At 36.0% G+C, this 18493-nt stretch overlaps 1 protein-coding gene across 1 annotated transcript in view; it reads left to right on the top strand.

Annotated features, from left to right (window-relative positions):
* phtm (phantom) overlaps nt 1-18493 on the top strand; it is a 173835-nt gene that overhangs the window by 136364 nt on the left and 18978 nt on the right. Inside the window, 3 exon segments of the mRNA XM_067094951.1 lie at nt 17066-17140; nt 17142-17222; nt 17455-17632. Of these exon segments, the coding sequence (XP_066951052.1) occupies nt 17066-17140; nt 17142-17222; nt 17455-17632 (334 nt within the window).

Here is an 18493-nt window from a genome sequence, read left to right as displayed (position 1 = left end):
TCGAGGTTTAGCAACCAGAGAAAGGTCGATGCCATTACTTGACGCAACTTCCGTCATCACTAGTTTTTTTTTTTTTTTTTTTTATCTCAGGGTCGCGATTCATCCGGCGGACGTAAACATTGCCACGTGGTTGTGGATCCTACGTCTGGTCCACGTTGCATCGTTGAGGCCAGGGGAGCAATGCCCTTCTTTATAAAGACGCCATCCAATGACGTCTGTTCAAGACCTTGGGGTTTTAGAGCATTTGCTTTTGCCCACAAGTGAGCCTCTAGATTTTCCATCAGAGGCTTTTTAAAAGGAACAAAACTGTAAAGGCAGAACTGATGCGGAAGTAGTGTAATTGAATATAGTTGGGGGGGAGGGGCGGTTAAGAATATATGCTTTTGTCAACGAGTGTGCCTCAAGAATTTCCATCAAAGGCTTTTTAAAATGAACAAAACTGTAAAGGCAAAACTAATGCCGAAGTAATGTAGTCCAATGTAAGAGAGGGCGGGGTTCAGAATATTTGCTTTTGTCTTCGAATGAACCTCAAGATTTTCCATGAAAGGCTTTATATAAGGAACAAAACTTTAGAAGCAAAACTAATGCGGAAGTCATGTACCCGAATATATGACACTTACCAGGACCCACCCAAGTAGAAAATCTTGCTTCCTTGAAAATGTGCAGCATTATAATTTCACATTCTAAAAAAAGGTTTCGATAACATAGCTTCCGGCCCTTCTAATAAAAGCAGCCAGGGTAATTTTATCCTTTTTTATTATTGGGACACTCTGGACAAGGACAACGAAGCTTCTCAAGGTCATGGGAACAGATTATCGTAGTGGCGATCACGCAAATGAGAAAATGCCGTTCCGATTCCTGGAATTCTATATAAAGACTTGTTCTTGGTTAAAAGGCATCGTATATATTTTTCCTTCGCTCCATAGTTGTAATTCTGACATGCTCGTCAGTCACTTCTCTCTGAGGAAGGGAGAGGAACGTAAACTTTTTACTGTCAGTTTCAGTTTCAGCGCAGAATGACCTCATAGGTCCCAGAGCTTGGCCTTTGGCCTAAATTCTGTAGTCAGTTCGGTTCTGTTCAGCATAAAATAAAATAACACATTATTTGTTCTTATCCAGATTGATTCAAACAAACTTCCCAACATAAAGGATTAATCATTGGGATAGGAAAAAAAAATCCCGCGTTTGGAGGTTTACAAATAACGAGAATCATGCTCTCCATAACCCGTGTCTCGCCCAAGGACAATTCCGCAAGCAGTTCAGACGTCGTTCAGCCGAGACGAACTCGAAGACGCTGTTGCATTCATGGAAGTGCATGACGAGCGCCCCGCCCCTTTGCAGTCGACGGATATACGGGACAAGAGCGTCAGCTGTTTAAAGAATTTACATTTCCTATATTCGGGCCCGAAGCTTCTGGCCGTCGGTTGGGCAAGAGTCACGTGACCGTTGTGCAATGATGTTTTGGTTGCATCTGCGATGGGCTTCTTCGTGTTTCTTTTTTTTTTTAAGGTCTTCTTCTTCTTCTTCTATGACGAGTCTCTGAATTTAGCTTGCTTTTGAATATGATAATCTCTTGTTACTCCTGTCTCCTGTCAAAAAAAAAATTATATATATACACTGATATATAATGTATATATATTTTGAACACATGTATATGTATGTATGTATGTATGTATGTATGTATATATATATATATATATATATATATATATATATATATATATATATATATATATATATATATAAAATGGTTTGGTGAGCATTATTCTCCCTTCACCTGTAGGAAGCATAGGCTTTGCTTCTTTGGCGAGACTGAGCAATGAGCAATTTAAACCATTCAGTTAAATTTCGTCTGTTGACTCTTCCTGTTGACTCAAGCAGTGAACTAGTAACTGGTAGTTAGTGGACTTTGGTAGGTCACAGAACGGGTGGCGTAGGAATAAGTAACTGGTAGTTAGTGGACTTTACTCACAGAACGGGGAAATGCAGTTGGCTTCACTAGAGAGAGAAATGAGAGTTATGAGAGAGAGAGAGAGAGAGAGAGTGAATATGTGTGGGTAATTTTCGCCTAAGTGGCAAACTTAAGTACAGGTTAGATAGTCAGCTGTAGAGGATTGGAACCAGGATGGAGATGAGCACGGGAATAGCAACCTCTTTCCAACACTTGTTCATAAGAAAGGTAACACCTTCTGCAAGCCCCCCATAATCATATGGAAAATTCTTGACGGAAAATATGCTAATATGTATATATATATATATATACATATATATTATATATAACATATATAATACATATATATATACATATATATAATGAATATATATATATAAACATTCTAAACCATCTTAAAAACAAAACTAATATATTACAGAATATGCAATACAAGCTATATGTATATAATTCCAAAATCTACATACATTTTTATCGGATACATTATACAGTCGTGTAACTTACTGGTATCCAGTTTTCAACCTTCGGCAAGTTCATAGCCTTTTTGTTCCAAAGGGTGGTTGTTGCACATTTTGAATAATAATAATAATAATAATAATAATAATAATAATAATAATAATAATAATAATAATAATAATAATAATAATAATAATAATAATAATAATAATAATAATAATAATAATAATAATAATGAAAGAAACAGCCTCACCATCTTCGTTCGAAGTACTCGATAATAATCTGTATATATATATACTCGTATGTATATATATTATATATATATATATATATATATATATATAAATGGATGTATGTATGTATGTTCCAGCATGACGCTGAAACGCATTGAGCAATTTCAACCAAACTTGGTATACATTTGACTTACTATCTGGAAAAGAATACTGGGAGGGGGGTAAGACATCACTAGCACCAAAGGGGTTGGGGTTGGGAAGAGGTTAACAGAGAGAGAGAGAGAGAGAGAGAGAGAGAGAGAGAGGAGAGAGGTGAGAGAGAAAGAGAAAAGAGAGAGAGAGAGATTGAGGGGGGTGCTAGGGAGAAGAAAGAGGAAAAGAGACAGGTTGGGTTGTAGAGAGAAAGAGAGAGAGAAGGAAAAAGTGAGAGGGAGAGGAAGTGAGAGAGTGAGGGGGAGAGGAAGTGAGAGAGAGAATAGAGGAGGTTTTAGGGAGGAGAAAGAGGGAGAAGGTGAGAGAGAGAGAGAGAGTAGAGGGGGTATTAGGGAGGAGAAATGAGGAAAAAGTGTGAGAGTTTATCGGTTGTCATTCAGACAACCGATAAACGCCGGGTTGGTCAGCTAGTAATAATAATAATAATAATAATAATAATAATAATAATAATAATAATAATAATTTAATAATTTTCGTTCGAACAATAATAATAGTTAATGAAACAAACAGACACTTGTCTTGCCTTACCATTTTCGTTCGAGGTATTCAATAATAATAATAATAATGAAACAAACACCCAGTTTACTCTCGACTTGCCTGACCATCTTCGTTCTGAGTATTCGCTAATATGTATAATAATGATGATAATGAACCAAACAGCCATTTACCCTTGTCTTGCCTCACCATCTTCGTTCGAAGTATTCGTGAACTAGTTATTGCCAGATTGCAAGAGAGAAATAGTAACTCGAAATTTTTTTTTTTTTTTCCCACCTCGAAATCACATATCTCAAGTCCCTTTGTGTGTTTAATGTCAAACAAGTCGGGATGACGATGGCAAACCTGGAAAGTATTTTCAGTGTTAAACACTGATTATTTTTATGTTATTGTGGTGTCACAACACCAGAGGTCGTTGACTACGAAGGAAATCCTGACGTCAGCGACTGATTATATTAACCTTGACTACTTTCATTATTGATATACTATTGTCTTTTTGTAACTTTTTATGTTCGTGAGTGTATGTTGTTTGTTGATTCTTTATCTCTTTCCTGTTGATATATCAAAGGATATATTTGTGTCTTTTGCGTATTTTTTCATAACTGATCTTATTTGTCATTATTATTATTATTATTATTATTATTATTATTATTATTATTATTATTATTATTATTATTATTATTATTATTATTTAGTAGATGAAACCTATTCATAGGGAACAAGCCCATAGGGGCCATTGACTTGAAATTCAAACTTCCAAAGAATATGGTCATTAGGAAGAAGTAAGAGGAAGTAAAGGAAAATACTGAAAGAAGAGATACCACTTATTAAAATAGAAAAAATTAATAAATAGGGAAAAATGTATCAAAATGCAAGAATAGTATTAGGGTAGTAATTGTTGATGTCGGCATTGACCTTCCCCGCTGTGACGTTAGTCGTTTGACTTGCAATTGCCTGTGATGTTTCGCGTGTGACATTTCTTGAATATTCAACATCAGATATTTTTGCTTTATGGGATGAATAGCAAAAACTGATCTGCATTCCAAGTCATGGCTCTTGTCATTGACTAGCTTACTTGTTTGTGCTCTTGTGGGGTATCGTAGACTTTCCTATTTGTTGTTGCTCTTGTGGGGTATCTTGGACTTTCTTGTTTGTTTGTGCTTTTTGTAGGGTATCTTAGACTTTCTTGCTTGTTTGTGCTTTTTGCCGGGTGTCTTAGACTTTCTTGTTTGTTTGTGATTTTTGTAGGGTATCTTGGATTTTCTTGCTTGCTTGTGCTTTTTGCCGGGTGTCTTGGACTTTCTTGTTTGTTTGTGCTTCTTGTCGGGTATCTTAGATTTTCTTGCTGGTTTGCACTTTTTGCCGGGTGTCTTGGACTTTCTTGCTTGTTTATGCTTTTTGTGGGGTTATCTTGGACTTTCTTGTTGTTTGCTTGTACTTCTTGTAGGGTATCTTAAACTTTCTTGCTTGTTTGTGGTTTTTGGTGGTACCCTAGACTTTCTTATTTGTTTGTGTTTATGCGGGATATCTTAGACTTTTTTATTTGTTTGTGCTATTTGTGAGGGTATCTTAGACTTTCTTGTTTGTTGTTACTTCTTGGGGGATATCTTAGACTTTCTTGCCTGTTTGTGCTTTTTTGGGAGGTATCTTAGACTTCGTACATTTTTGTGACGTCTGTGGACCATGTTAGACTCGTATTTGTTTGTGCTTCTTGTAAGGTATCTTAGACTTTCTTGCTTGTTTGTACTTCTTGTAAGGTATCTTAGACTTTCTTGCTTGTTTGTGCTTCTTGTAGGGTATGTAAGTTTTTTTTTTTTTTTTTTTTTTTTTTTTTGCTTTTTATGGGGGTATCTTAGACTCCCTTGCTTGTCTGTGCTTTTTGTAAGGAGTATATTAGACTTTCATGCTTGTTTGTGGTTTTTGGGGGGATATCTTAGACTTTCTTGCTTGTTTATGTTTTTTGTAAGGAGGTACCAGACTTTTTTTTGTTGCTTTTTTGTACTTCTTGTGGGATATCTTAGACTTTCTTGTCGGTTTTTGCTTTTTGTTGGGTATATTAGAACTTTCTTGCTTGTTTGTGCTTTTGGAGTATCTTAGGCTTTTTTTTCTACTTCTTATGGGATGTTTTAGACATTCTTGCTTGTTTGTGCTTTTTGTGGGGTGTCTTACTTTTTACTTTTTTGTGCTTGGATATCTTAGAAGTACTTGTTTGTCTGTGCTTTTTGTGGGGTATCTTAGCCTTTTTTATTTTAATTTTTTCTACTTGTGGGATATCTCAGACTTTCTTGTGTGTTTGTGCTTTTTGTGGGGTATCTTATACATTTTTTTTTTACTTTTTCTACTTGCGGGATATCTTAGACTTTCTTGCTTGTTTGCCCTTTTTTTGTGGGATATCTTAGACTTTTTTTCTCTTTTTCAACTTGTGGGATATCTTAGCCTTTCTTACTGGTTTGTGTTTTTTTATGAGTCATCTTAGAATTTTTAACTTTTTTTATACTTGCTGTGGGACATCTTAGACTTTCTTGCTTGCTTGCGCTTTTTGTTAGGCATCTTAGAATATTTTACTTTTTTATACTTGCTGTGGGACATCTTAGACTTTCTTGCTTGCTTGCGCTTTTTGTTAGGCATCTTAGAATATTTTACTCTTTTATACTTGCTGTGGGATCTCTTAGACTTTCTTGCTTGCTTGCGCTTTTTGTGGGTTGTCTCAGACTTTCTTCCAGGTTATAAAGTTTCATCTCTGTAATTTCCCTCACCGATAATACTTCCCTCTTTTCTGTCTTTCAAAAGGTCTTGTGAACAAGTTAATAAAAGAGAATAAGGCGTTCGGTAGGTTCAGGAAAATGCCCATATTTCTACTTGATCGGTTCCTTTGTCCTCACCTTTCGTAATTTCAATTTTATAATCCGTCATTATTTCCTCCCTAGTAGGTTTGGCGCTCCTTGGGGCATTGTTGCCTCGTTTACTTGTTTACTTGTCTTGTCTTTGTAAATTCCAGTTATCATGTTTAGCACTGTTGTTGATGGTGTTGATGCTAAATTTCCATTTTAAATCTTCATTGATTTTCCCTTAATGTTTTCAGTTTTCCGTAAAAGAAAATTATTTGTCTATCCTTCCGCACTTTTTCTGTCCGCCCTCAGATCTTAAAAGCTACAGAGGTTAGAGGGCTGCAAATTGGTGAGTTGATCATCCACCCTCCAATCATCAAACATACCAAATTGCAGCCCTCTAGCCTCAGTAGTTTTTATTCAATTTAAGGTTAAAGTTAGCCATGATCGTGCGTCTGGTACCGCTATAGGTGCCAACAACACAGGCCACCACCGGGCAGTGGCTGAAAGTTTCATGTGCCGCGGCTGAGAGTTTCATGGGCCGTGGATGAAAGTTTCATACGCTGTACAGAAAACTCGATTGCACCGAAGAAACTTCGGTGCATTTTATTACTTGTTGTTGTTTACTCAGGCGATGCTGACTTGAACCATGGCTCTGCATTACATTTCAGTAACAGTATTAAACCGAAATGACAGTCATGTCCCTGAAAACAAATCTGAGACATAGTTCCTCCCTGGCAAGGTTCTACGAGCATATCTCTGCTAATCGCAGTGACATTCATAATTCCCCAGAGGAATTATGAGTGTGATTTCAATGAAATATCGTTGTTCAGATTTTTTAGGAAACATTTCAAATGTAAATCATCACCATACGTCATTTGTTTTTCATCCCATGGCATTTTTATTCACATATGGTGACTTCAGAGTTAAACTTCAAGAATGGGTCAACCCGGGTTTTGTTGATAGGCATCCCAGGTCTGCTCCAGATATCTGTCAACACCTGTCACTAGTCCAGTGGTTCTTAACCTTTTTATTACCAAGCCTCTTCTAAGAGGTGGCCCTTCCCTCCACGTCACTCTTGTATCTATGAGTAAAATTCCCTCCCAGACTTAAAGGGAAAAAAAAAGAGAAAGAGAAGGGGTGTTTTTAATCTTCTGGAAATGAATTAGTGAGATACTTGACACTGTATCTTAGCGACTCTTGTTAAGAGAATAACGAATATAATTAGAGATTTTTTTATTTTTCCCTGGGGCTCGCGCCTCCCAAGGTTGAAAACCACTGCACTAGTTCATGGTGGACCGATGGTAAACCCTTCATTATTGGACCTAGTGAGTCGGTTCTGTCGCCTTAGGTAATGGGGGGAAATTTTTCTTAACCAGCTCTGAGGATGCAACATATTTGCTTCATAAGACTTTTGTGGACAAGCACTCTTTTGCCGTGGATAAACATTCTTTTGTTTATGTCCCCCTTCATTATACCGTTCAAACAAGAGGTGCCTCCCTAAATATTCTTTGCGTTGAAGGGATTTCAAAAAGATCATAGGCTGCCTAAAAGGTCATGCGGTGAATATGATGCGTTTCCAGTTACTTTAAAAGATGGTGTCCTCTATCCATTCTCTTAAACAGTAAAGTTTATAGTTTTTTTTTATAAATTCTCATAATGTGCCATATGTGATAATGTTCCATTTCCTCGAGGTTCTTAGTGTCAATGGAAACACATGTAGACCAGTCTCTATTTCTCCGATGCATTCTAAGATTTTACAATAAAATTTACTTAGGCCCTAGAGACCTGTTTCTTGGCAGACATGATGCTTACAGGTTCCTGCAGTGCCTTGAAAGGTTCAACTAGCTCCGTCCAGGAAAACCATAAAAGTCACTCCAGAATAGTTCAGATTGGCTTCATTGCAGCCTTCGAATATGGTTAATCATGGGGATGGGATGCTCTTGTGATTTGCAGAGACTTTGTAAATTAGGAGTGGGAGGTTACGCACATGATCTCATTCAGAATTTTGAACCTGATCTCGTAACGTGCTCCCACATGGACTCCAAGATTTCTCATTCAGACCAGCTAAAAAGTAAACCTTCAAGAGTTTCCGGAAAACTGAGTTTTATTTGAGGAATTACCTTAGTCTAGAGTTGACGCCCAGATAACAAGCCAAAGTAGCTCCTGGTAATCACAGTTTAGATCACCCCCAGCGGATGTTCCTTTTGGTCACGTTTCACAAATTGCATTTTAGTAGAGAACTTCCACTGTAACCTTAATACTTTGTGCCTGCGGAGTTAGTTGTAGCTACTGGTTTTCCAGAGCATCATCGCCCCTATTTTGTTATGGAGTCGAAACGCTGTGTAAATCAGAAATAGAAGTCCATTTGTTCCCTGCACTTACTAACTGTAGAGGAGTCTTCCTGGGATTGTTGTGATCGTTTGTGCTGTGCGTGCTCGCCTGGGAGTGTTAGGAATGCCTGTGCTTTCCTGGGAGTAGTTATTGGTGTCTGTGCACTTCTGAGAGTGTTGTAGGTGTTTTTGCACACTTAGGTGCTTTATAGATGTCTGTGCTGCTGCTCATTTATTTTGTCTATTTGTTCTATGCATTTTATATGAATGTTATTTTATCTCTTGAACGTTTCTCTCTCTTTTCACAAATGAGCATTATATTCCATACGACAGGGTGCTCTTCTTGATTGATATTAACGATGATAATAATAATAATACTGAAAACACTCTAATGATTATAGGGAAAGCACTGGAGATTCTTTGGTCAGTAAGGTCAGGAATCCTGAGCAAGTAAAGGCCTTAGGGTCTCCGGTAGTAGAGAAGGCCACGGATATCTCGTGGAAGGCAAGGGCTTAGGGTAGGCACTCTGTAATAGGAAAGTGGGAGAGGGGCGGCTTGGGGATCCTGTAGCGTGTCCCAGGCCCTGGATTAGGGCCAGGACTGAGCGTGGAAGTTTACCGGAGATTTTACCAGAGACACTTTCAGAGTCTCACCCCGAAAACCTGTTTGTTGCGCCGAGGCCTTGAGAGAAAAAGTTGTATCGTGCGGTTGTAGTACTACGACTGCTCCTCCTACCTGAAGGAAGAAAAGAGAAAGAAGAAAAAAGTGTGTGCGTGGACGTAGGCGGGCTTAAAAACCTGCTTCTCCTCCTCTCCTCCCCCTTCCCCTACCTCTCCAACCCTCCAACAACCCCCCCAACGAAGTTCTTTAATGCTGATCGCTATGATATTTGAGATTGAGTAGGGAGTAAAAAAGAAATGGGATGGCAAAGTGGAACGGATTGATAAAATAGAAGACATGTGGCTGGACTGTAAAAAGAGAGGTATTTTAAATAGTTTAAGGATGAAAAAGGTGATAGAGAAGAATAAACAGGAAGGGAGAAACAGGGGTGAAGTAGAATGAGATGTAAAAAGAAACAAACAAGGAGGTAAAGGAATACGAAACGTTAACTCCACATAGTTCACATCATGAGATCGGATCAGATTACACTAAATGAAGCAGACGTCTGGGAACTCATACAATTATAAGTTACACAAGAATTTCTCTCTCTCTCTCTCTCTCTCTCTCTCTCTCTCTCTCTCTCTCTCTCTCACACACACACACACACACACACACACACACAGCGTATATGGATAAATAAGCTCATTTATTACATAAAAATGTTAATATTGTAGACGTATGCATTTTATATATATATTGTATTTTGTATTATATATATATATATATATATATATATATATATATATATATATATATATATATATATATATATATATTATAATGTATGTATATGTGTACATGTATCTATATATATGCCTTGTAACTCTTACTTATTTTAAATACTAACTTTGAATATCATAAAAGTGTTCTGTGACCTTTTTCTTTCTACCATCAGAGTGATTATAAAAAATATGGTAGAAATTTATCTTTGGCTGAAATAGCTATTTTGTTCCCTCTAAGCTTTTTGTCTGTCAGTAATGCTATAAAGTTTATAGTACTTGTGTGCGTACGTATGTCTGTCTGTGTATGTGTGTGCGTGTTGCTCATCCTCATTGCCCTCATGAGGCTGGTACCGACCCTTTGGCACCGAAGTAAAAAAACTGGTTAGCATTTGGTAAGTCTCCCGGTAAGGAAATAAATTAGCCATAGTAATTCGTACGTCACACACTTTTAAGCAGCCATAGATAATTCATTCTTTTACTTCCTACTTTTGTAAGTTATTGTAAGTAACAAATTGAACTGAACTGAGGATAGAATTTAGGCCAAAGGCCAAGACCTGAGACCTATGTGGTCATTCAGCACTGAAACGGAAATTGGCAGTAAAAGGTTTGAAAGGTGTAACAGGAGGAAAACCTCGCAGGTGCACTGTGAATCATTTGTTAGGAGAGGGTGGAAAGTAAGATGGAAGAAAGAGAATAGGAAAGAGGGTACAGTAAAAGGAAAGAAAGGGGTTGCTCTAGGGGCCGAAGGCAGGATGCAAAGAATCTTAAGTAATGCCAACAGTGCACCGCATGAGGTGCACTGACGGCATTACCCCCCGACAGGTGCTGTAAGTAACGAACTTGTTGCTCTTGTCGGAGGAGTAAAAGTCAGGAATCGCCAAGAAATGATATTTTGGTTTACAGTGAGGAAAAATAATTTGTGTATAATTACGGATATTTGCTTTTGTGTTACTGTTTTATGAACTGAAATTTTATAGAAACCAGATTCAAGATTTGCGAAGGTTTTATATTTTTATTCTTTAATTCTAGAATTTACATTCCGGTCCCAAGAATGTTTGCGACTTGTGTGAAATAAGTCTTATGTTAAACGAATGTGTTTACTTTTCAATCATATGCTTTTAAAAAGTTTTCGTAAAACAAGACTTGGTGACTTTTTAAACAGTTTAATATTAAATATTAAAAGATGTCTTTCAGTTAAATATTTAGTCAAAGTTTTCAGATTATGTAAAAAAATTTTCCATGTGGAGCAAGTGGTAATTTGTTAGAACGTTAGTGTTCAAATGCTTTCGAACAGCAGTTGGGACTTACTTTTTATTTTTAATTAATCTGCTTTTCCCCTCGAAGTAAGGTATACGATTAGTACTGTGCCGGGACTTTATAGAAAGAATATAAAGACACTTGACAACTAAAAGCAAAAAAATATAAAGACACTTGACAACAGAAAGCAAAAGAACATAAAGACACTTGACAATAAAAAGAAAAAGAATATAAAGACACTTGACAACGAAAAGCAAAAGAATATAAAGACAATTGACAACAAAAAGAAAAAGAATATAAAGACACTTGACAACGAAAAGCAAAAGAATATAAAGACACTTGACAACTAAAAGCACCAGGACATAAAGACACTTGACAACAAAAAGCAAAAGGATATAAAGACACTTGACAACAAAAAACAAAAGACTATAAAGACACTTGACAACAAAAAGCAAAAGAATATAAAGACACTTGACAACAAAAAGCAAAAGAACATAAAGACACTTGACAACAGAAAGCAAAAGAACATAAAGACACTTGACAATAAAAAGCAAAAGAATATAAAGACACTTGACAACTAAAAGGCAAAAAAACATAAAGACACTTGACAACAGAAAGCAAAAGAACATAAAGACACTTGACAACAGAAAGCAAAAGAACATAAAGACACTTGACAACGAAAAGCAAAAGAATATAAAGACACTTGACAACGAAAAGCAAAAGAATATAAAGACACTTGACAACGAAAGGCAAAAGAATATAAAGACACTTGACAACGAAAAGCAAAAGAATATAAAGACACTTGACAACGAAAAGCAAAAGAATATAAAGACACTTGACAACAAAAGGCAAAACAAATAAAGACACTTGACAACAGAAAGGCAAAAAAGAACATAAAGACACTTGACAATAAAAAGCAAAAGAACATAAAGACACTTGACAACGAAAGCAAAAGAACATAAAGACACTTGACAATAAAAAATATAAAAGAATATAAAGAAAAGAATATAAAGACACTTGACAACAAAAAGCAAAAAATATAAAGACACTTGACAACGAAAAGCAAAAGAATATAAAGACACTTCACAACGAAAAGCAAAAGAATATAAAGACACTTGACAACGAAAGGCAAAAGAATATAAAGACACTTCACAACAAAAAGCAAAAGAATGTAAAGACACTTGACAACAAAAGGCCAAAGAACATAAAGACACTTGACAACAAAAAGTAAGAGATTACAAAGACACTTGGCAACAAAAAGCAAAAGAATATAAAGACATCTGACAACAAAAAGCACCAGGATACCAAGCGAGGTCAGTCTCGTACGACAGCCACAAATAAGGATTATAATAGTGAGCTTTTACATTCTACGGCACTAGACTTTTTTTCTAGACCTGTTTTCACCTACCCTATATGAGCGTCGGCATAACTACTAAACAATGGAAGACATAAGAGTGATTACAAAGAACATAAAGATTACAACAAAAAGTGGAATTACAAATCCACTCGACATACAAAAAGCAAAAGAATAAAAGAGATAGACAGTTTCAGAACAGGATACTGCTGGTCATCTCTTACATTACACAGTGGATTATAAAGTGAGTTTACATTGAACAAGTATTTTTCTAATTATCAGTTATATATATATATATATAACTATAAATATAATAATATATATAGTGATATATGTCAGGATTATGGTAATTAGTGGAATAAATAAAAAATAATCGACATATACCTATAATATATCGTAAAATAGATAGCAGTTTATATATATATATCATCCTTATATATATGGATATAATAGTTATATTGAATAATATTCTATAAATTATTTAATCATATTTATTATATATATATATATATATTTATTATATATATATATATATATATATATATATATATATATATATATATATATATATATATATATATATATTGTGGCTGTTATTCTAAAATTACTACAACGGCAGCAGATAAAATAAACGAAAATTTTCGATAGACTCTTTCCATTAGCCACAGAAATTTATTTTTTGTGCTGTACAGATGTTGTTGCGAATACCCCACCCTAATTTATGTTAGGAAAAATAAAAGCCAAGAGTTTTCAAGGAATATTTGTTGAAAGCCAAGAGCTATCAAGGAGTATTTGTGATAAATGACAATGAATTTTACGATATTATTTTTTAGATGATTTTCACCGTAAAAACCAGATTCAAAAGTGGTGCAAGTTCAGAATTTTTTTAATTCTACATTTTACGTTACAGATTTAAGTGTCGGCAATACATGCTTGAACAATAGACTTGAGAGTAAAATGCTTTTCATTTTTTTTTCGTCGCTAAAAAATATTTGTGAAACAATACTCGTAACTAGCTTAGGCTACCCACTTTGAAGACGACCTTGCAGTTGAACAGTTTGTGAAGCATTCGAAGTGCGTAGATTGGAAGGAAAACCTTTGCAGCACAACACTTGATAATTTTTAGGGCATTTATATAGAAAGGAAAAAAAAAATCTACAACAGCAACGAAAAGGCACCGGGATGCCGAGGGAGGTCGAGCAAGAACAAGTCCCCGGCAGCCACAAATTATGGTGATATTAAATTAATGGGCCTTTACACCCTTCACTATGACTTTTTTTTTTTTTTTTTTTTTTTTTTTGCTAGGATTGTGGAATTCTTGAGACCTGTTTTCACTTATCCTATGTGCGCGTCTACGTATCTTTAAACGAGAGGAGATCGAGAGAGGTAGTCAAGGTGATATCGGGGATATGATATTTATGAGAGCAAGTAAAACCCACTTGACGTACATAAGTAGAGACGGCAGTTCTAGAGCAGGGGTATTGGTCGTTTCATTTTGAAGGGCTTGCTAAAGCAAGTACGCTCATATTATTAGGTATAACAATGGAAAACTGCAGTATGTGCAAAATTTTCGAAGTTGAGATATGCCACGTACTGGGCTCGTGAAAGACAAAATACACAAGTTACTGCAGTTTCAGGATGATTCTTCAATGCTTTTCACTAGTATTTAGGGGGTCCCATTTGCAGTATCTGCAAAATCAGTAGTAAGGCAAGGGAAAACTACACTATCTACCGTTTTTCTCGGTTTTGCATTTTTGCAAATACTGCAGTCTTCCATTTCAGGGTAGTGCAGTAACCTGTACTAAGTGAAGTGCTATAATGGGAAATACCTGTTGAAGGTTGTGGAACCTTTGGTTGGAGGAAATGTCCCCTAGATGATAGTAGACGAGTCTCTTCCCTTGAATTCAGTGATAATCACACTTTTAATCACTCCTTTACCTCTCCGGGAAATATAATAATACGTTTTCGCTGCTCTACGGTGTGTTTGTGAAGAGTAGATAGTGGAGTGGTTTGTCAGGGGTAATAGTAACAACTCTTTAGCTGTATGTGATCATTACTAGTTACAAAAAGAGAGTGATTTAATACAGTTTTAGTTGAACGGGAAAGATTAAAAATGTTATGAATGCATTTAAGGCAAGTGATTTAGTAGGGAGTGAGAACAGAATTTAAGGGGATAGATGAAAGTTGTCTATGGACAGAGTTTGTGCAGAACTCAGGGATGGGGTCACTGAGGTGTGTGTGTGTGTGTGTGTGGACAGGTAAGTAGTAATAAAGACAAAAATTTTGTAAAGTGGGTTAGTGGAGGAAAAATCGTGATTTGGCGCCCAGTTTCAGAAAGAAGAGATGATCGCTTAATGATATACAGGAGACTGAATACGGTGATCAAGAATCAACCGCCAGAGGAAACCTTGAGAGAAAAAGAAGTTGCTGTAAAGGGAAGCAACTGCAGGGACAGTGGGTTGTGAGTAAATGTATTTCGATGGATAGATGCAAACAAAGATGCCGTTTTAAGAAAATGCAGCTCTTTGTTGATGGCGTGAATATTGAAATGAGAAGCAGCTCTAATGATGAAAGAATTAAGAGGCTAACTTCAAGACTGCTTGTGAAAGTGACGGGTGAGAAAGTTAGGTGGAAAAATAAACGATTGAAGAGTGGAAAGATATCCAGATGTTGAGGGGATTGCAGAATGGATATTGTAATTGAAGGACAGACCTGGGGCTGTAAGGCACGTCTGGATAAGGGAAAGCTTTCAGATAAATATCTAAAATATAACTGTGCTATTAAGCACAACGAAACATGATGACAGTAACTGAGAGAGTTACAGGGACAGAGTGTTCCCAGTACTGTACAGAATAGAAGGTGTAAGGGTTGGTATTTCAGGACAAAGAAACGACTAACAGAGGAGCAGCATGGATTTGGAGAAGGGGAATGTCTTGATCATTGCTGTAAAAAAAAAAAAAAGTTGCGTAAGCAGATGAAAGGGAAAAAGCTTTACATGGGGTTCGTGGACCTACAGAAAACTTACAGTACCGTCAGTGGAGATGGGATATGGACGCTGTAGAGGATTTAGCACAAGGTACTTTGTCGAGAGCCGTGAAATCTTTTTATGATGAAAGCAGGAAGAATGTCCCAATATGTAGATTTGTGAGTGACTTTATTGGTGTAAAAGTGAATGCATTATTGAGAGAATTAATAGAATGGGCAGGAGTTGGAGACGTAGCTGGGAAGTTTTGAGACCAGAGTTTGAAAACGTTTGAAAGAGGAAAAAATAAAATGAATGTTTCTACAGTTATAGGGGTAACTGTAGATAGAAACGTGCAGTAGTGAATGCCGGTATAAAAGGCGGAAGAATATTATTGGTCAAGTTTTGTGGGAAGAAATGTAACAGATGATGGTTGAAAGATATAACGGGTGAATTTCAGAATCTATAGTTTATTTTATATTAAATCGGCATATATACAGTATACATATATATATATAATGAATATGTATATTATATATGTATGTATGTATATATGCATGTTTGTGTGTGCGTGCGTTCTCTCTCTCTCTCTCTCTCTCTCTCTCTCTCTCTCTCAGCTCAGTAACACGGTACGGCGTAGGAAAACATGGGTAAAGAGCTTGGGCACAGCAGTGAATGTTGGTATATAAGGTGGGAGAATTTTATTGGGTAAATTATGTGGGATTTATGTGGTGGTTGAAAGACAGAAAAGGCGAATTTTTTAATCTATAGTTTGGTTTGTATTAAGTCGACTTATATATACATTATATATATATATATATATATATATATTATATATATATATATATATATATATATATATATATATATATATATATATATATATAATATATATATATATATATATACACACACACATATACGTGTGTGTGTGTGTGTGTGTGTGTATGTTCACCAAGAGTAAGGCTCTCTCTCTCTCTCTCTCTCTCTCTCTCTCTCTCTCTCTCTCTCTCTCTCTCTCTCTCTCTCTCTCTCTGAGGATCACGTAACGATGTATAGGAAAACATAGGGAGCCCAATATTTATTTGTTCTTTTCATAATTGACTCACTGGGTCTTATTGTTCCAAACATTTACATTATATATATATATATATATATATATATATATATATATATATATATATATATATATATATATATATATATATATATATAATGTATATGTAAATGTATTCATATATATATACATACATATATATGTGTATATGTATGTATATGTATATGTATTATATATGCATATATATTTACATACTATATATAATTATGTATATATATAAAAGTGTGTGCTTCACCAACTCTCTCTCTCTCTCTCTCTCTCTCTCTCTCTCTCTCTCTGGATCACGTAACGATGTAGGAAAAGATAGGGGGCCGAATATTTACTTGTCCTTTTCATAATTGCATCACTGGCCTTACTGTTCCAGACATTTTTACAATTGCCTCAATGTTCTTATTGTTCCATACAAATTGTAGGCTATCGACATCACGTCTGTCCTTGTACGTTACTTTTGAGGGATTACTAAACCAATTTGTTCTCACAACAGAAACGGGTCCAGAAAGAATTGGACGAGTTCGCCGGTGGGGCAGATCACGTGCCCCTTGACCAGTCTTCGCTATTGCCCTTACACTCAAGCATCCATCATGGAAACGCAGAGACTCAGGAGCATCGTGCCCTTGGGTGTACCTCACGGGGCGTCTGAGGTAACTAAAGTTTCCCGCAGGCTTTTTCCAAAATATTTCTAAACAAATTATTTTCGATAGGCATTGATATTTTTATAATTTTAATTTAATTATAAAATATAAATGAGCTGTCATTTTTCGTCACCAATCCCGTGAACGGAATTGAAATTGAAGTTTATAATTAATTTTGTCTTCCAGCTTCATTCCACTTCTGATCTTTTTGCATATATTTTTTCACGTGCTTCGTCCCAAGGACCTGACGATTGAAGGCTACCACGTGCCTGCCGGAGCCATGCTTCTTCCTCTCCTTTGGTTCATCCACCGAGATCCCGACACCTGGAATAACCCAGAGGAATACATTCCAGAACGATTCCTGGACCAGGACGGAAACGTCATCCGCAGTCATCCCGCCTTCATACCATTCCAGGCCGGTACGTAGCCACACTAATTGTTGTGATTATAAGAAGAGGTTGGTTGGTGGTAACCCTGGAATAGTTATAAAAAAAAGCAATAAAACAAAAAGTTGGCCTCAACCTTGGAATAAGATTAAATCCTGTTACCTTGACTACAGTTAGCATTGTCAGATGGAGAGATGTTTTACAGGCAATGACTTTTTCGTTAGTAACAGAGGGTGGACCAGTCAAATAATGGTTAAAAAACAATGAAACTCGTTCAACAAAGAATGGTCTAAGTAACTAATAATAACTAACAAAATGCTGCGTGGCAATACAAAACAGCGTATAACGTTTGCTGTAAGTCTGTCAGAGCTTTTTGAATAAGCAGGATGAGTCTGAATGGAAACAAAGTCAGACAATACACGCTGCGAATATTCCCCGAGTTACTGACAAAGGATTGTTAGAAAATACGGAACATTGCTCATATATAGGTCGAGGCCAGTTAGACAGCGACAAGCAGTATATCATTGTAGTAAATTACGACTTGCACATATATATATATATATATATATATATATATATATATATATATATATATATATATATATATATATATATATTAGATATAGATAGATATAATATATAGAATGTTAACATACTGTTTATTTAGTCATTGTATTTCATGCTGTAGAATTTTTTTACTTAATGTTAAGGCTAATACAACACAATATAAATTATGAATATTACAAAAACTCAGGTGACCATCTAATGAAGTCGATGTCGTTTGGACACAATGTGTGTCTTCAGTCGGTGCTGTTTTTTTTTTTTTTTTTTTTTTTTTTTTTTTGTGGCCCTCAGAAGACAGAGGTTTGTGTGCGAGGTAGGGGGAGGTTTGAG

The sequence above is a fragment of the Macrobrachium rosenbergii genome, chromosome 51 (genome assembly GCF_040412425.1).
Source record: "Macrobrachium rosenbergii isolate ZJJX-2024 chromosome 51, ASM4041242v1, whole genome shotgun sequence".
NCBI classification, from domain to species: Eukaryota; Metazoa; Arthropoda; class Malacostraca; order Decapoda; family Palaemonidae; genus Macrobrachium; species Macrobrachium rosenbergii.
This window is presented reverse-complemented; position numbering and strand designations above follow the sequence as displayed.